At 39.9% G+C, this 20412-nt stretch overlaps 1 protein-coding gene across 1 annotated transcript in view; it reads left to right on the plus strand.

Moving 5' to 3' along the window:
- Positions 1 to 20412, plus strand: part of LOC112396035 (U2 small nuclear ribonucleoprotein auxiliary factor 35 kDa subunit-related protein 2-like) — a 42194-nt gene that overhangs the window by 17954 nt on the left and 3828 nt on the right. Inside the window, 2 exon segments of the mRNA XM_024739530.1 lie at positions 3439 to 3494; positions 4206 to 4316. Coding sequence (XP_024595298.1) covers positions 3439 to 3494; positions 4206 to 4316 — 167 coding nt within the window.

A 20412-nucleotide genomic window follows, 5' to 3' on the forward strand; every position in this document is an offset into this window, starting at 1 on the left:
TTTTTTTTCCTGGCTGTACCACAGATCTTAGTTCCCTGACCAGGAATTGAACCTGTGCCCTCTGCAGTGGAAGCACATAGTCCTAACCACTGGACCATCAGGGAATTCCCCTGGTTATCTTTAATATGATTAAACTTTTAAATTAGAGGTGTAAGTGAATTATACAGCACCGGTTGTGTATTAGAGATGGTAATGACTTTGAAAATTTAGCATTGCCAGTGAAACATATTTTTATGATATAATTCTTATCCTTTTACTTCCATTTGAAGAACTTTCTTTAGCATTTCTTGTAAGACAGGTCTAGTGGTGATGAACTCCCTTAGATTTTCTTTGTTCAGGGAAGTGTTTATATTTGCTTCATTTTTGAAGGACAGCTTTGCTAGGTATGGTATTCTTGGTTGACTTTTTTTCTTTCCAGTATTATGAATATATCATTCCATTCTCTCCTGGCCTGAAAGGTTTCTGTTGAGAAATCCACCTATATTCTTATGCAGGGGGGTAAGGAGGATTTCTTCCCCTTGTATGTGACTTGTCACTTTACTCTTGCTTTCAATTTTTTTTTTTTTTGTCTTTTACTTTAGACAGGGTAATTTACAATGTCTTGGTTTAGCCATTTTGGGCCTTTCATGCCTCATGGATCTGTCATTTCTCTTTCCAGCCTTGAGAAGTTTCCAGTCATTATTGCTTTAAATGTACTTTTTGTTCCTTTCTCTTTCTCCTTCCTTCTGGGATTCTCATAATGCAAATATTGTTTCTGTTGGTGGTATCCCATAAGTCCTGTAGGCTTTCTTCACTCTATTTTATTTTTTCTTTTTGCTCCTCTGATTGTATAATTTCAAATGTCCTGTCTTCTTAATTGATTCTTAGGTGAAGTCTGCTATTGAGGTTCTCTTCAGTTTAGTCACTGTATCCTTTACCTCTAGGATTTTTTTTTTCCTGATTTTATTTTTGTTTATCTTTTCTTACTTGAACTTTTTGTTTTCTTTATGCATTGTTTTCCTAATTTCCTTTAAGTTGTTTCCCTGTGTGTTCTTGTAACTTACTAAACTTCTTTAAGAGGATTGTTTTGAATTTGTTTACCAGTTTATAATTCTCCATTTCTTTCTGTTCACTTATTAGAGCTTTATTAGTTTCCACTGATGGTGCTATGTTACCCTGATTTTTCATGGTCCTTGATTTCTTAACATTGATACATTTGAGGAAGCAGTCTTTTCACCAGAAGTCTCTTCTCCAAGCCTAACTTAGAGTCCTGGAAGTGTGAGTTGATAGAGTCCTTTGGCAGGTGGGGCTTCTTGTCAGGGTCTATTTTTGCACTGGGCCACTGCCTAAGCTCTGAGATGGTGGGGGAGGAGGCAGAGCTGGCTGATAACAGTTGGAGAGGATTGCTGGCTTGGTTCCCTGTACAAGGAAGACTATGGTTGCCTGGGTTCTCTGGTTCAGTTTCCTAGATCAGGCATCCCCAACCTCCAGGCTGTGGACCGGTACCCATCTGTGGCCTGTTAGGAACCAAGCCACACAGCCGGAGGTGAGTGGCGGGTGAGCAAGCGAAGTTTCATCTGCCGCTCCTCATCACTTGCATTTCTGCTTGAACCATTCCCCTCTGCCCACTCCCACCCCACCCCACCCCCAGTCCGTGGAAAATTTATCTTCCATGAAACAGGCCCCTGGTGCCAAAAATGTTGGTGTCCTAGCTGGTTAGTTCTAGGTACTATAGTCAGCAGTAGGTAGGGATATAAATTTTCTTTGCCCTCACAGGGCAGGAAAAGAAGTCCCAAGGTCAGTTAAGCATGTTGTTTGGGGACTCAAATCAATCAGGAATATGCACTGAATTCTTGGCCGGATAGGATCATTGGCTTTACTCTGCAGACAGGGAAAGCTATGGGCTATGCGCTTCTCAAGTGTTACTGTAACATTGGCTGTACTGTGGGCTATACAGCTTCCCATGTGCTCCAGTTATGTTTCTTGATAGGTGGACTGAAAGCTGTACTCATCAGTTGGTGGAGCTATGAGTTAGTTTTCTTCCCCACACTGGATCAAAGGCCAGAAAGGTTTCTGTCTGGGGATCAAATTTAGCAGAACTATGCACCAAGTTCCCTGGGCTCTCTGTATGAGCTCTTTACAGGCATACGTTTTACTTCAGTTCACAGATATCTGAGGTTTTTGTACAAATTGAAGGTGTATAGCAACTCATGTTGAGCAAATCTATTGACACCATTTTTTTCAACTGCGTTTGCTTATGTCTCTGTCACATTTTTGTAATTGCAATATTTCAAACTTTTTCACTTTATTATATTTGTTATCGTATCTCTGATTAGTGATCTTTGATGTTACTATTGCAAAAAGATTATGACTCGCTGAAGGCTCAGATGATGGTTAGCATTTTTTAGCAATAAAGCATTTTAATGTATGTACATTTTTTTTAGACATAATGCTTTTGCACTCTTGATAAACTTCATTATTATATGCTCTGAGAAACCAAAAAATTTGTGTAACTCATTTTATTGCAGTGTTCAATTTACTGCAGTGGTCTGGAATCAAACCCAAAATATCTCTGAGATATGTCCATAATGTTAATTGCAAAGCTTGTGCTAATCAGACTGGCAATTATAAATGGAAAGCAGTTAGTAAATTTTTAGTATGAAAGCTTTTAAAACATTTATTATGGAAATTTTTAAAAGGTCCTTGGTGTAACTGGGCTAAATCATCTCTAAGGTCCCTTGTACTGTCTTCTGAGGCCTTTTACTCTTCCTGTAAGGGTAGTATTATAAATCATATATGGTGTAATTCAATACTGATACTGTCCCCCTCCCTTTTGGGGAGTGGGGTGCTCTAATAAACATATCCTAATAAATTGGTAAACTTAAAAAATTATTTTGTGAAAAAAAATCTAAACTTTACTATGAATGTTTGCAGGTTTTTCTACCATTATATAAATATATATGTATATGCATTTGTGTCTGTATATATTCATATGTATGTATTTGTGTATATATGTTTGCCTCTGGAATTCAAAGATATACCCATCCTCAAGATGGTGTTCATTTATGTGAGCAAGATGGCAGAATAGAGTGAAATGGCTTCAGCATTTCAAGAAAGTACAACTTTAACATTCTACTTATTTTTTTACAGTCTTAGTCAAAAATGGAAATTAAAGTGGCCTGTATATGACTGATTTATATTTATTGTGGTTTTATGCATATGGAAACATTTTATATTTATTGAAGAATGAATCTGATCAACAGAGATAACATAATTGCGGCCTGCTGTCCTGCTGCATGATGAAGTATGCCTTTAATAAAAGTGAGAGTAAGGTATCTCACTTTCGAAATCTTTTTTTGGTAACTACATGGGTAATACTAGCCTAGACAAAGTGTATTCGATAACTGAATTTTTTTTTCCTTAAGTTTTTTTATGATAGAATACTTCATTGTTCTTTAGGTCAGCTGCAACTTGGAACCTTATCTGAGGGGCAATGTGTATGTTCAATATCAATCATAAGTATTCTGAACATAAATATGTCCATGTTTTGTAGCACATCTGTTTTGTTTATGTTGACTTCTGGGATTATTCCACTGATATATATCTTTTATATGCATGATATTTTTAACAATGTAAACATCAAGAGCTGATACAGAAAATGTATTCTTTGTGTATTTATATGGTTTTGAACAAGTTTCAATAGTTATGTTATTATGTATATAATTTAGTAATTAAGATACAAAACTTGAAAACAAGGAAAACCAGAATAGAAAATTTAGAAGTATAAATTGAAAGTGTCAGAAATTGAAGCCAATAGAAATCATAGGTATATTTTACCAGCTAAGAAAACAGTTAATGTATCATTATTTTGTCTTGATATTTGCCTCATTACATAGCTGATTGGTTAAATTAACCATTGTAGAGCAACAACAATCCTAGCTGAAAAAGAACAAGCTCTAACAGTGGAAATACTTTGCATTTTTAATAGTCAACTCTTTTAAATTGAGAAACCGGTTTGCATCCATCAAAACCTTTTGGAGGGTTAGTAAAAAGATTCCTAGTGTTTGTTGAGTTTTAGGAGCTTGAATAATCTCATAAGGGCTCCCTCAGTAGTGACTTTGCAGTCCTATAGTAAATTAACAAAAGGGTTGATTAATAAATAATAGGGTTATATCTATATATTAGAACATTACTGTAAAATGCATCTGTTAATTTGTGGTATAAAGGGAAGAAGAATGTCAAGCAGCCCTTTCTCTGTTTAATGGACGATGGTATGCTGGACGACAGCTTCAGTGTGAATTCTGCCCAGTGACCCGATGGAAAAATGGCAATTTGTGGTAGGTAAAATACCATGATGATTTTTTTCCCTTGATTGTTCCACTGCTATATAAAAAGACATACTTAGTAGAAAAAAAAAAACCTGTTAAAGCGTTTTTTAAAAAACTGAATCACAAGGAATAGCTCTCATCTTCCCACACATGAGCATTATATAAAGGACATCACATTTTAGATCTGTAATAGACCATGTGGGTCATGTTATGCCATGAGTAACTGAGTTCACAGTGTATTGGTAGCACTCAGGTTATCTAATCTTTGATTCTGAGTTCTGCGTGCTACTTTAATAAGCCGCATTTTACTTAGCACAGTTCTAGAGGTGTTTTCTATTCTTTGACTCCCCTCACTTGAGTGGTTTTTTTCTGTCCATCTTTTATCCTTAATGAATATTCTATCATCTTGTTATGTCATCATGTAATATTTTCTGCCTTACATGAAATACTTGCTTTTGTATGTTAGAGGTTGATTATAGCTGTTTAGAATCTGTTAAGGGTGTTGTCAGACTAATTCATGAACACAGATCACCAAATCAGAAAATGAGTGAATTCTTTACTGAGACTATCTAGCAGTTCTGTTGGCCTTGTTATTTTCAAATTTCTTTCTATCAGATGGGCTTAGCCAAATTGTCAAGTGCCTCAGATGAAAAAGGATGAAGCTATAAATGCGTTTGGGCAACACTTTTCTTCCCTGTTACTTTTGTTTGTTTGCTTTGTACTCACTTGCTTAAAATCTCTTATTTAAAAAAAATGTAACATAAATTCTGAATCACAATAGTGGTTTGGCATTCTGCTTTTAGCAGATGCTGCCATTTTAAAAGCAAGTTAAAGTGGCATGGGGGTAGCTTTTAGAAGTAAAACTAAAAGAACAATTTCAACATAAGCTTTAAGACTTGTAAGATGAAAGGGAGAAAATTGTTTTCTCTGTAAAGGTAGGTTGTTTTTGTCAGTTCCTGGGAATCCCATTTGATTTCAGTGACGTGCATCTGTTCATGACTTAGACTTCCCCAAAAGAAGTGGGGAAGTTTTTTTTGTAGTAACAGTAGTTTTGATATACAATTCACTTAACAAAATTTATCCTTTTAAAGTACAGAATTCAGTGTTTTTTATTACAGTCAGAACTGTGTGACCATCATCTCTAATTTTAGAAAATTTTCTTCACCCTCCAAGAATCTGACACCCATTAGCAGCCACTCTGCATTCTCTACTCCCCCATCTCCTGATAATCAGTAATCTACTCTCCCTCTCCATAGATTTGCCTATTCTGGACATTTCATATACATGGAATCATACAATATTGACCTTTTGTGTCTGCCTTCTTAGCATGTTTGCAAGATACATCCATATTATAGCATGTATCAGAACTTCACCCTTTTTATAATCTAAATTATATTGCTTTCTATGGTATACTACATTTTATTAATTTATTCATTAGTTGATGGACTCCTAGGTTGTTTCCACCTTCTGGATATTACGTATAATGCAACTAAGATGTACAGATTTCTATGTGAGTATGTTTCATTTCTTTTGGGTACACGCCCTAGTAGCATAGTTGCAAGATCATATGGTAATTCTGTTTAATGTTTTGAAAAACTGCCAAACCATTTTCTAAAGCAGCTGAATTATTTTATAATTCCACCAGCAATGTATGAGTACCAGCTTCTCTATATGCCTACAATACAGTTAATTTTCTTTTAATTTTACCTTTCCTACCAGCTATGACATGGTTATCTCACTGTGGTTTTGATTTGCATTTTCCTAATGGCCAGTTATGTTGAACATCTTTTTATGAAGTTGCTGGTCATTTTATAATCTTCTGGAGAAATCTCAAATGAACTTCTTTGCCTGTTTCTTAATTGGGGTCTTTTCTTTTTACTATTGAGTTGTAAGTGCTCTTTAGATAATGTAAATAGAAGTCCCTTATCACAGATGCTTTGCAAATTATCTTACAGTGTATGTTTTTACACTTTTTTGATGGTGTACTTTGAAGCAGTTTTTAATTTTGATGAAGTTGAATACATTTATTTTTTTTAACATCTTTATTGGGATATAATTGCTTTACAATGGTGTGTTAGTTTCTGCCCCATAACAAATTGAATCAGTTATACATATACATATGTTCCCATATCTCTTCCCTCTTGCGTCTCCCTCCCTCCCACCTTCCCTATCCCACCCCTCCAGGCTGCCACAAAGCACCAAGCCAATATCCCTGTGCCATGCGGCTGCTGCCCACTAGCTATCTACCTTACGTTTGTTAGTGTGTATATGTCCATGCCTCTCTCTTGCCCTGTCACAGCTCACCCTTCCCCCTCCCCATATCCTCAAGTCCATTCTCCAGTAGGTCTGTGTCTTTATTCCTGTCTTACCCCTAGGTTCTTCATGACATTTTTTTTCTCCTTAAATTCCATATATATGTGTTAGCATACGGTATTTGTCTTTTTCTTTCTGACTTACTTCACTCTGTATGACAGACTCTAGGTCTATCCACCTCATTACAAATAGCTCAATTTCGTTTCTTTTTATGGCTGAGTAATATTCCATTGTGTATATGTGCCACATCTTCTTTATCCATTCATCCGATGATGGGCACTTAGGTTGTTTCCATCTCCAGGCTATTGTAAATAGAGCTGCAATGAACATTTTGGTACATGACTCTTTTTGAATTTTGGTTTTCTCAGGGTATATGCCCAGTAGTGGGATTGCTGGGTCATATAGTAACTCTGGTTTTAAATTTAAGTCTTTAATCCATTTGGAGTTTATTTTTGTATATGGTGTTTGTTAGTGTTCTGATTTCATTCTTTTACATGTAGCTGACAAGTTTTCCCAGCACCACTTCTTTTTTTTTTTTAATAGCATTATAGAAGCCCTGTGATTTTTCTTAAATTATTATTATTATTATTTAGTTTTGGCTTCATTGGGTCTTCAATGGGTCTTCATTGCTGCACACAGGTTTTTCTCTGGTTGCAGCGAGTGGGGGCTACTCTTCGTTGCAGCGCACGGACTTCTCATTGCGGTGGCTTCTCTTGCTGCAGAGCATGGGCTCTAGGTGCACTGGCTTCAGTAGTTGTGGCTCACGGGCTCTAGAGCACAGGCTCAGTAATGTGGCACAGAGACTTAGTTGCTCCAAGGCATGTGGGATCTTCCTGGACCAGGGCTCGAACCCGTGTCCCCTGCATTGGCAGGCAGATTCTTAAGCACTCCGCCACCAGTGAAGCCCCCCAAGGACCACTTACTGAAGAGGCTGTCTTTTCTTCATTGTATGTTCTTGCCTCCTTTGTCGTAAATTTGGTGCTCATATGTGTGTGGGTTTACCTCTGGGCTTTCTGTCCTGTACCATTGATCTATATTTCTTTTTTTCTGCCAGTACCATACTGTCTTGATTACTGTAGCTTTGTGGTATAGTTTGAAGTCAGGGAGCCTGATTCCTTCAACTCTTTTTCTCTTAAGATTACTTTTGCTGTTCAGGGCCTTTAGTGTTTACATACAAATGGTAAAATTTTTTGGTCTAATTCGTGTCCCCTGAATTGGCAGGTGGATTCTTAACCACTGTGCCACCAGGGGAGCCCCGCTCTCATCTTCTGAGATGGCCCACACTCTGTCTGTAGAGTGTGTTTCTCTCTAAATAAATCCACTTCTTACCTATTACTTTGTCTCTCACTGAATTCATTCTGCAATGAGACATCAAGAACCTGAACTTCATTAAGTCCTGAAAGCAGGCGTATGATCTCAGTTGGAAGACTGTGGGTTTTGGCCAGGTTCGAGACCAAACCGCATGGGTTCAAGTCCCAATCAGGGTTTTGGCTGGGTTCGATTCTCGTCATGTGAGTTCAAGTCCCAATCTGAGGGGCATGGGTTCAGAAGTGCTTCCCGGGCTTCCCTGGTGGCACAGTGGTTGAGGGTCCACCTGCCGATGCAGGGGACATGGGTTCGTGCCCTGGTCCGGGAGGATCACGCATGCTGCGGAGCGGCTGGGCCCGTGAGCCATGGCCGCTGAGCCTGCGCATCCGGAGCCTGTGCTCCGCAATGGGAGGGGCCACAGCAGTGAGAGTCCCGCGTACTGCAAAAAAAAAAAAAAGAAGTGCTTTCCATTTTAGCTCAAGCTGTTAGTACCAGATGTCTGTACACTCAAACCAAAGTAAACAAACCAAACTAAACTGTACCAGCCAGAAGTCACACTCAAAGTAAAACAGATGGCAAAGAGATATGACCAGAAATCAAAAGCCAAAGGGCAAAAATGCCCCGAACATGACTTCCCAGTCCCACTAGACCTATGACCTTTGTCCAAAGAAATGTCTCACAAATTTAATTTCCGTTCACAGGGACAACTCCCCAAATTGGAAGCAAAATTCCCCATATTGGAACTAAAGTTCCCCAAATGGACAAGGTCCAAAAGTCCACAGTGGGACCCTGTTGTCAAGCTGTCCTGGTGAAAAAGTGACTTAAGCATTTAATTTACACAGGAAATCCCATCTCAAAAAGGGGGATTGGACACTGGCATATACAAGAAGCTGTATTTCAGGGTGAGGTCTCCTAGTTGGCATTCTAGAGGTTGTAAGAATGAACGGTTTTGTACTTCTCCAGAAACTCCTATGACTGGGATAGACTGAGATGTTTTCTGTGCCACCTTGGTGTTTATCACAGATCATGTGGCACCCTTATCTGTTAGAAAGTCAATCAAATTGTTCCCCACTGTCAAAGTTACTCAGAGCTCCTGTGGGGAAATTAGAATTGGACGCCTCAAGTCTAAGGGAGTCCCCTGGCCTCCTAACAGGATATCAGTGCAAGGGAGATTGTCCTGCTACAGAAGTAGATCCTGGTCCAAACTGGGTGCCCTGTCGGGTCTTTGACGGTGATACTAAACGATGTCCCTGTGCCTTGGGGGTTATCACAGAAACTTCTGTTTGATCCCCATGGGTAGGGGAAACAGGAGGCGGTGAAAGGAGTGAATATGTTGGCAGCTTGGGGGAGCAGCTGGAAGAACTGCCAGTGCAGGCTTCTTGGCCAGTGGAGGAGCTGGATAGGCCAGAGGGGAGATTTTGCAAACTATCTCATGGCTTGGCAGGCATCCGGGAGGGGATATGTTAATTTCTCCTTTCTGCAGCCATTCACAGGTGGGCAGGATCAGATTGTCTCCCTGTGAGCTGAACAAAGGCACTTTAGTTTAACATTCAGGCAGAGGGGCAGGGTTCTGTGAGGCAGGCCATTATGTATGATTATAATAACAAAATCAACAAAAAAGCAAAGGTTAAAGTCAAAGAAACAGATCCAACATGGAGTCTGATTTAGCTCTTCCCTGTTACACTCCTACTAACATGATGGGATACAAACAGCTTGATACAATTGACCACATCTATACATCTCTATTAAGTATGGACAGGCACAATGCACATGAGAGGTAAAATTGGCAGAAGTCCTATTGGACAATTTGTAATTGATTATCAGTCTTTGCCAGATATCCTACCAGTACGACCCCATAAGAAAAAATTAAAAATGGGTTATTGAGACCCTGCATTGAGGGCGGTGATGGACCCAAGGCAAGTAAGCAACCACCCTGGAATCAAATATTTGAATGCCTAATATTTTGTATCAAAAGATTAATAATCAAAAGGGGACATTGATAAAATTATTTTTAAGACAGGAAAAGAATTTAAACATGAAATTTTCTCTGCCCCCTTGTACATCCTCTCTCCCCTTTAGTGTGCATTGTGTATCTGCATTATACATTAACTAGACCTTCTTAGAAAACACAGGAATGTCTACTCAACAAAAAAGAGCAATTTCCTCCTGGAACCAGCAAGGTAACTTGTTAGGAGATAATTTAACCAAGCAGGACCCTATGGGGCCTTCCCAGGACAGGTCTTCCCCAACATCCTCTGCTTTAGCGCGTCTCTGAAGTACCTAGATAACAGTATTTGATGCACATTCCTGAGTTGTTTTGCAGATATGAAAACCCTACCAAAAGGAAGAACTTACTTGATGACCAAGAGCATATAGCCCCAGGCATGCTGGAGTCTAAGGACTGATAATGTTAACACCTGTGATACCACTGCCTCACCATCAGCCAATCAGAGAATTGTGCACAAGCTGATCACAAACCCTGTGACCCCTCCTTCCCCCAACCTGACCTTTAAAAATGCTTTGCAGAAACACTTTGTGGAGGTCTAGACTTTTCAGGGCATGAGCCACTTCATCTCCTTGCATGGCCTTGCAATAAACCTTTCTCTGCTCCAAACTGATGTTTCAGTCTGTTTGGCCTCACTGTGCATTGGGCACATGAACTTGTGTTAACAATAACATTCCTTTCTTAATCCTGTAAGTGGTCACTATGACCCACTACTTATACGGGCAGATCTGGACTATGTAAACTGTCAATATGTTACTTTGATGCATAACCCCTTGAGTCAAAAACTTTATGTAATAGTATGTTTGAAACAGAGCAGGACTCTGTGGGACTCCCCGGTACAAATCCTTTCTGTGTCCACCATTTCTTGTTTGTAAGAAATAGGTTTCAGCCTCCTAGAGCTTCCCTGAGTTCTAAAGGGCAGAGTCAAACAGTTGCTAACCAGGGAAAGGAGGGAATGCAGAAACAAATGAGTACAGTGAAGAAAGAATAATGCAGGGTGCGGCAAAGCCCTGGTTTCTCAGGAAGGAATATACAGAACAGTATCTTTGAGTACTTCTACAGGAGCTAAGTCCCCACCCAGGTGGAGGATGGCCCAAGATTCCTGGAACACTGCCCTGTTGCCTCACCAACGAATCAGAAGAAAGTCACACACCCTGCAGCCCACACCCTAAATTTTGCCTGTAAAAACTTCTGCCAGAAAAGTATTGGGGAGTTCAGGGGTTTTGAACACAAACTACCCCTTTTTTGGCCTTGCAATAACTTTTTCCACTCCAAACTCCAATGTTTTGATTTATTTGGCCTCATTGTGCATGGGGCACATGAACTTGTGTTTAGTAACAATTTTTGAGGGCTAGCCAAGGAGACACCAGGCCCATGGAAGGTCAACCACAGCCAGGGGCAGCCACTTCCTTGAGTCCCTAGCAGCTGCCAGAGCTCATTTTGCTCCAGGGTAGGTGGAGGGACTCTCTCTGACAGGCACCAGCCACCCTGGCCCAAGGTTATTTGGAGCCAAGAAATGTCCTGAGACATGGTCCACACTTGGAGTTGTTTGTGGGTGAGTCATTCCAGCTTGCACAGGCTGGGAAATTCTACCTTCTCCCCTGGAAGGAGACTGAGCCACTCTGGGCTCATTGCAAGCCAGTCTGGGTCTATTCTCTTTCAGAAGCCAGGCCACTCTGGAGACCTCCAGCTGCAAGTGGGAGTGGAATTTTTGGACTAAACCCCCTCTGATTTTCTGTCTTTGCAACCATACCACATTTGTTGCTTGTATTTTTGTGTGTATCAATTTGGGGTGAGCCACTCTAGGCTGTGAAGCCTAGAAATTCAACCCACTTCATCTGGGCCCACTTCCCTTTTAGGGAGTGAGCCACTCTGGGCTCATTGTGAGCCAATCTGGGCTTGTTCTCTTTAGAGAAGTAGGCCATATTTTGGAGGCCTCCATTTGGGAATGGAAGTGGAATTTTGGGGCTACACCTCATCTGATCTTTTGTTTGTGGGACGTTGTTTGCTGTTTGTATATGTGTGTGTTTCAGTACTGGCATTGGCTAGTGGAGATGTCTCAGCTCTGAACACTGATGACATGAGGATATTCTTCCCTATTGCATTGGCTTTGCCTATGGCAGAACACTGGTTGGCATTTTTTCCCTTTTGGACTAAGGCTTAGCCATCTGGCCCCATCTCTGATTGAGCATTAATTGGGAATTTCCCTTTCTGGGGCTAGGGAACTGTGACCCTCTGAGACAGTTCTGCATTGCATTGGTTTGCTGTTTGGCCATAAATTGTTACATATGGATTCCCAGAACTCTTTTCCAACTTAGAGTCTCCTAAGGTGTATTTTTGCAAAACTGGAAGACCTTCAGCTATGTTCCCATGAATGAAAGAAAATGGTATTTTATTGTAATCCTGCTTGGTGTCAGTATTCCTTGAGATTCAAAGAAAAATGGTCCCTAATGTACTCTAAAGTCTTTTATGCTGTTGTATCAAAGTCGGCCTTTTAAAATTTGTTTGCCTTTTATCTTGGGTGTGTGCATGAGCACTTTGGTACAGGTATCCAAATTCTATTCTCTCTTCCTGGTTTTACCCTTGTTAGGGGGTCCTGGTAACTTGTATGCTGATTTATGCTCATCTAGAAGTGAGGCATATAACTATGAGTTATATTTATTATTGTCTATTATTGTTATTGATTTCCACTATTTAGAGACTGAAAAAAAAAATCCCAGTAAATGGTCAAGATGGAAGTCCTTTGACATTCTAAAACTGACTTTTGCATATGCAATTAGAGGAAGCTAGCTTTCTAGAAGGAATTGGTATTTCCCTTTTTGTGCCTTTAGGATGTAAATAATCTTCCTGAGCTCTCAGGAACTTTAATCATCTGTGATCCCAGAGAGTGAAGAAAACAAGTGGCCTTTTTATAGTCAAGCAGGAAGCAGCTCAATATAAAAAAAATAAACAACCCAATCCAAAAATGGGCAGAAGACCTAAATAGACATTTCTCCAAAGAAGATATACCGATTGCCAACAAACACATGAAACGATGCTCAACATCACTAATCATTAGAGAAATGCAAATCAAAACTACAATGAGGTATCACCTCACACCAGTCAGAATGGCCATCACCAAAAAATCTACAGTCAATGCTGGAGAGAGTGTGGAGAAATGGGAACCCATTGCACTGTTGCTGCAGTGTTGGTGGGAATGTAAATTGATACAGCCACTACAGAGAAAGTATGGAAGTTCCTTAAAAAACTAAAAATAGAATTACCATATAAGCCAGCAATACTACTACTGGGCATATCCCCGGAGAAAACCATAATTCAAAACGAGTCATATACCACAATGTTCATTGCAGCTCTATTTACAATAGCCAGGACGTGGAAGCAACCTAAGTTTCCATCAATAGATGAATAGATAAAGAAGATGTGGCACATATATACAATGGAATATAACTCAGCCATAAAAAGAAACGAAATTGAGTTATTTGTAGTGAGGTGGATGGACCTAGAGTCTGTCATACAGAGTGAAGTAAGTCAGAAAAAGGAAAACAAATACTGTATGCTAACACATCTATATGGAATCTAAAAAAAGATAAAAATTGTTCTGAAGAACCTAGGGACAGGACAGGAATAAAGACGCAGTCGCAGAGAATGGACTTGAGGACACGGGGAGGAGGAAGGGTAAGCTGGGACGAAGTGAGAGAGTGGCATGGACATATATACACTACCAAACGTAAAATAGATAGCTAGTGGGAAGCAGCCGCATAGCACAGGGAGATCAGCTCAGTGCCTTGTGACCACCTAGAGGGGTGGGATAGAGAGGGTGGGAGGGAGACACAAGAGGGCGGTGATATGGAGATAGTTGTATGTGTATAGCTGATTCACTTTGTTATAAAGCAGAAACTAACACACCATTATAAAGCAATTATACTGCAATAAAGATGTTAAAAATATATACATACAGTCAAGCAGGGAAACTGATATCTCTGTATCTTATAGATGCAAGTGTGTCTATGTGTACCTTATAAATATGATGCATTTCTGCCCTCAAAACCAAAATTGGTTTGTCTGTTTAATTAGCTTAAAAGAAATTAAGCACTCATATAAATTCTCAAAAATATAAAAGAAACTGGCCAGAATGAATTTCAGGTTCTTGTGATCTGGGAAATATTCAGTACTGAATCAATACCTGGTATTGAAGCTAGCTTATGCTAGTTGGTTTGACTAATAAAGATATGTCTTTAGGCTCATCAGTGTTAAGTATGACACTTTTGCTGTACCTAGATTTACTAGAGGTCAAATAAGACTTTATTATATCTGTTGCAAACTTGTCAGCAAGGAAAGCAACTCAATATGATAAAACTTTTTTTTTTGATAAAACTTTTGAGCAAATTAAATGTAAATGAGATAAGATTAAAAAAATTTTTTTTACTTATTTATTTATTTGGTTGCCCCGGATCTTAGTTGCAGCAGGTGGGCTCCTTAGCTGCGACTCGCCTGCTCTTTAGTTGCAGCTTGCTGGCTCCTTAGATTCAGCAGCTGGGCTTCTTAGTTGTGGGATGTGAACTCTTAGTTGCAGCATGTGGGATCTAGTTCCCTGGTCCCCTGCATTGGGAGCTCGGAGTCTTAGCCACTAGACCACCACGGAAGTCCCTCTTCCTTTGTTTCTGCATTCACTCCTTTCCCTGATGAGCTAGCTACTCTTTGAATCTGCCCCCTGGAACTCAGGATAGGTCCAGAAGGCTGAATTAGGCCTATTTCCTACAAACAAGAAATGGGGGACAAGGAAAGGATTTGTTCCTGGGAGAGCCCCACAGTGTCCTTCTCAGTTTCACCTCCCTCCATAAAACCTCCTTTTTTTAGAGATCTTGGTTGGTTTTAGTAACTAGTCATTTGGTCTGCTTGTGTTTTCTCTTTTTGGGTTTTAAATTCCCCCTAACATATTTTAAACTAATTAAAAAGAGTGAGCCTGTGGGGACTTCCCTGGTGGTCCAGTGGTAAAGAATCCGCCTTCCAATGCAGGGGACATGGGTTCAATCCCTGGTCAGGGAACAAAGATCCCACACGCCGTGGGGCAACTAACCCCGAGTGCCACAACTAGAGAGAGAAAACCTGCACCCTGTAACCAGAGAGAAGCCCGCGTGCCGCAACGAAAGATCCTGCATGCCTCAGTGAAGGTTCCATGTGCCGGAACTAAGACCCAACATAGCCAAAAAAAAAAAAAAGTGAGACTGTGAAACCCTAGGCCTCTACCTTTGACCCAAATAAATGCAGAATCCTAGGCCTGCACTCTCTCTACCTGCAAACTTGCTGTGTAACCTGTTGTCAATATGAGTTCATGTGCCCTATTTGATTTGTATCTTGTTTTTCAGGCTCTTAATGGTGTCTTTTCCAGGGTAAAGAATAATTATGGTAAAATTTAATTAATTTTAAAAAACAGATTATACTTTTGGAGTTGTATCTAAGAACTCTTTGGCTAGCCAAAGATCTTAAGGATTTTTCTCTTATTTTCCTAAAAATTTTACTGTCTTAAAATCTTTTACATTTAGTTCCCTTCACCATTTCAAGTTAATTTTTGTAAAAGGGTCAAAGTACTGGGTTTTTTTGTTTGTTTGTTTTGTTAAAAAATATGATTTTAATTTATGTTACTCTGCTGTTACATAGGGCATAACATTTTCACAGGCTTTTTTGGGACTACAATCAATGATGAGCAACATACAATAGTGGTCCAACTTCCTAAATAACAATCACTAGACAAACTGGACACCCCCTTACATGTGCACAAATCTGCATGGGAAAATACTAAAGTGTTAGACTTGGACTTGTGTACTTTCTAGTGTATTAAGAAATGACATACACTTTAATTTGCCAAAATCAATGCTTGTATTCTGGCAGCAACATGCTACTTCCATTATATAGTAAAGTGAATACCAGAACTTAAAAAGGCAGAAGGTGTAAGTAAATTTTTATCGGGAAGGGAAGTTGTCAACCTAAACAGCAGCAAATGAAGAGTGAATAAGGAAACCCCTTGTTGTCACAGATACACAGGACCTCCTCAAAGTACTATTTTTATTTGTTGGTTTTTGCACATGGATGTCAGTTCTAAGAGCACTGAGGCAGGAGATAGATGGTTAGACATATACAGCCAACCTCTGTTTACACTTCCAGATAAAAATAACAACAGGAATAGGGTAAATAGTTGGACTTTACCTCCTCTGGACACTTTAAGATAACAGTAATGGCAGGAGCAGGGAGGAGGAGAGCCCTGCCCAGATAAAAGATAAAGAGACTACATATATCTCATTCTTAAGGTCAGGAGACCTTCCTGACTACACATGCACAGAAAGACTCCTCTGAGGTCAAAAAGGAGGGGATGCCACCCCGTAGAGGTGATGTTGACCTACTGACAGCCCTCTTCAGTGGAATCCATCTTGGCTAAGAGATGCACACGCACACAAGGGAGGACCCTGCAATGAACCAAATATGGACTCAGAGCCCAGCAAAGCAAGATGACTCTCCAGAGGAAACCTGGTAGAAATGCCCCATAAAATGATTCAAACAACAACAAGGGTGCAACTCTCTATCTCGGTCTGCCCGTGTATCTATCTATACATACACTTTTGCCTCCTAATAAACACTTCACTTGCTTCACTACCTTCTAGATCTTTTTTTTTTTTTTGGTTGCACCGGGTCTTAGTTGCGGCGCGCATGTGGGATCTAGTTCCCCGGCCAGGGATCGAACCCAGGCCCCCTGCATTGGGAGCATGGAGTCCCAACCACTGTGCCACCAGGGAAGTCCCCCTTCTATATCTTTGTGGGAATTCATTTACACAAAGCCAATGGGCTAGGGTCTTGTCACTGACCACTGTCCCTCATGGTCTATTGGCTAGGATTCAGCACTCTCACTGCCACAGCCTGACTTCAATCTCTGGCCAGGGAACTGAATGAAATCCTGCTTCAAGCTGCTGCAGATTGGGGCCACCCAAGATCATATTTGGTTCTGAAACCTGGAATTCAAGGTAAATCATGGGCTTCACTCAGCTGCAGCTTGAGGCCCCTGACTTTTGCTCTTGCCCTCTTTGTCTTGCTCACTGCTTTGTCCTGCTCACTGCTTTGTCCTCTTTTCAAGACCTGCAGGGCACGATCTCAGTCTGCTCAGTGAAGAAGCCCAAGGGGTCTCTCTTTCTCTCTATCTCTCTCTGTCCATATGGAATCCTCTACTATGCTCTTCTTTTCCACTTTACTCACAAAACAAGGTCTCTTTCTCACTTCACATCTCCACACCCTTTCAGGGAAGGATTTTCTGGACCTCATTCCTAAACTGTGTTCCCACCACTGCCAAACTTGCTGTTGCCTGTGTCAGATAAAATCGTCAGAAGATTCCCAATTTTACCTTAGCCACCAAACAAACAGGGCAATAGACCTGGGGTTCTTCTTCTGTTTAATCTCCCCCCTGCAACATGTATATGGAAACACAAAAGACTGTGAATAGCCAAAGCAATCTTGAGAAAGAAAAACAGAGCTGAAGGAATCAGGCTCCCTGACTTCAGACTATAGTACAAAGCTACAGTAATCAAGACAGTATGGTACTGGCACAAAAGCAGAAATATAGATCAATGGAACAGGATAGAAAACCCAGAGATAAATCCACACACATATGGTCACCTTATCTTTGATAAAGGAGGCAAGAATATACAATGTAGAAAAGACAGTTTCTTCAATAAGTGGTGCTGGGAAAACTGGACAGCTATGTGTAAAAGAATGAAATTAGAACACTCCCTAACACCATACACAAAAATAAACTCAAAATAGATTAAAGACCTAAATATAATGTCAGACACTATAAAACTCTTAGAGGAAAACATAGGCAGAACACTCTATGACATAAATCACAGCAAGTTCTTTTTTGATCCAACTTCTAGAATAATGGAAATAAAATAAAAAGTAATCTCCCCCTGCATTGGGAGTGCAGGGTATTAACCACTGGACCACCAGGTAAGTCCCTGGGCTGGCCACTTTCAAGCTGATTCCAATTCTCACCTTAAGCAGAGCCCTGGGAATGCAAACATTCCCTATCAGGACACTTCACACAAGGGACTGGGTAAACCCAGCACATCTGGTCAGGGAACAATGAGGGAATAGATGATGCTCAAAATCGCATCAAGCACAGGATTTGAAGGAAATTCAGAGGGCACTCTGAAACTCCTTCAGGTGCCTCCTAGTAATGTTTCTGGGACTCTGGACTTCATTTCTAGGAGTGCTGTTCTGGGTTGCAGGTTGCTCAACATGGGAGGATCCCCCTTCTAAGCCAGATGGGCTGAGAAAGGAAAAACTTAGGTTTTACTGTAACATTGCTTGGACTTTATTTAAATTAGGGGATTATAAAATGGCCTGCAAATGGGTTTCTAGATTATAATACAATTAGATTTTTATTGCCACAGGATGGGAAAACGGACAGAGGTTAACTCTCCTGACATTCTAAACTATCCTCTTCTAACTTCTTTGAACTCTGGGTGGGAGGGGGCGGTGGTGAACTAAGCTTCCCCCACTCCTGCAAGTTCCTTTACTCCTTCAGATTCTTCTGACCAAAGTAAGACCCCACCTCATCAGAGGGACAGTCCCTGCTGAAACAACATTTTATCAGCCTGTTTGCCCCTGTTGTGAGGGCCAATTTGAGCACTATCTGGTCTAAATTTTAGCTATGAAACTATAACTGCAGAAAAGAAAGATAGTTTATTATCACATTGTGTGGCCACAATATATTCTTTGGACTCCAGAGAAAATTGGTTAAGATAAAACTTTTTTTGAAATTGCAAAAAACTGGTTCTTTTGTGCATGTGCAATTAGAGGAAGCTAGCTTGTTAAAATAATTTTTCCTCTTTTTTTTTTTTCCCCAGAATTCTGACCCAGAGGGAACAAGTCCTACTAGTAGAACTTGACTTTCTCTCCCTGTGCCTGGAGACCAGAGCTCTCAGGAACACTTATCTAGACCATCTCTAATTCCTGAGACTGAGGGGAAAAAACGGGGAAGAAGCCTTTTAAATTTTTACTTATTCCAACTGTTATTTACAACTAGTGAATTTTATATTGTGATATCTGATTGATGACTAAGTTTAGAAAATGAAGCTATGAGATCTCTTGCTGTGTCTGTCTATATGTTTATGTGTGCATTATCTTTGTCTTTACATTTGGGTGGTATTATAAAAATTAATTTGTCAATGAGGTCTACTTAATTGGCTTAAAGGAAATTAAGGGCTTATATAAATTCTGAAAATTATAGAAGGTAACAGGCCAGCATTAATTTCAGGTTCACATGAACTGGGAAATATTCAATATTAAATTTATAGCAGATATTAATGTTTATGTTTGTTAACCTAATATAGATATGTCTTTGAAACTGTGTAATTCAGATTGGGACTGGAACCCACATGCCAGGACCTGAACCCGGCCAAACCCAGTATGAACCCATGGTCTTTTAATTTAGATCACACACCTGGTCTCAGGACTTAGTGAAGCTCAGGTTCTTGATGTCTCATTGCAGAAAGAATTCAGTGAGAGACAAAGTGATAGGTAAGAAGTGGATTTATTTAGAGACCAACATACTCCACAGACAGAGTGTGGGCCATCTCAGAAGATGAGAGCGGCACCAGGGTATGGGGTGGTTAGTTTTTATAGGGGTGGGTAATTTCCTAGGCTAATGAGTGGGAGGAGTATTCCAGCTCTTTTGGGGAAGCGGTGGGAATTTCCAGAAATTGGGCTACTGCCCACTTGTTGACCTTTTATTGATGGCCTTAGAACTGTCCTGGCACCTATAGGTGTGTCATTTAGATGCTAATGTATTCCAGTGGGCATATAATGAGGCTCAAAGTCCACTGGTATTCAAATCTTCCACCATCTTGGCCCCAGTTGTTTCTAACCATTGATGTCATGTCCTATGGCTATGCCATTCTTTTAAAGGTTGTGCACTGCCCCCTTCCCTCCTATTTCATCTTCAGATTCATCAACATTAAGTGTAATACCTTTATTGTATGTAGGTTTAATAGAAGTTAAATTAGATCTTATTATATCTGTTGCAAACTTGTCAGCAAGAAAAATAACTTGGTATGATGAAATATAAGTGAATTAAATTCAAATGAGATAAGAGCTTTGGGTGAACTTTTTAGGAATAATTATATTTTAGGAATGTCTAGTTAATAATAATCTCTCCAGATATTCACAACTTGAAGGTTAGAGTTGTGATAAAATAAGTTAAGTGATGGAAGATTTGTAGAAAGAGGACCCCGAGAAAAGAATTTTGTGCATGGTCAGGATTGATTAAGTTTAAAATAAATGTGATTGAGTAAATGAATTTTAAAAGTAAGCTGGTGCAAGACGTGAATTTGGCTTGTATCTCTGTTAAGAGGACAAGTTTTCTTAAAATGTTGAACTGCCTTTGATAAAAGATTTTGTTTACTTACCCTTTTTAAGAGATCTATTCTGTATTTG

This window comes from Neophocaena asiaeorientalis, unplaced genomic scaffold (assembly GCF_003031525.2).
Source record: "Neophocaena asiaeorientalis asiaeorientalis breed wild unplaced genomic scaffold, Neophocaena_asiaeorientalis_V1.1 scaffold855, whole genome shotgun sequence".
Taxonomy (NCBI): domain Eukaryota; kingdom Metazoa; phylum Chordata; class Mammalia; order Artiodactyla; family Phocoenidae; genus Neophocaena; species Neophocaena asiaeorientalis.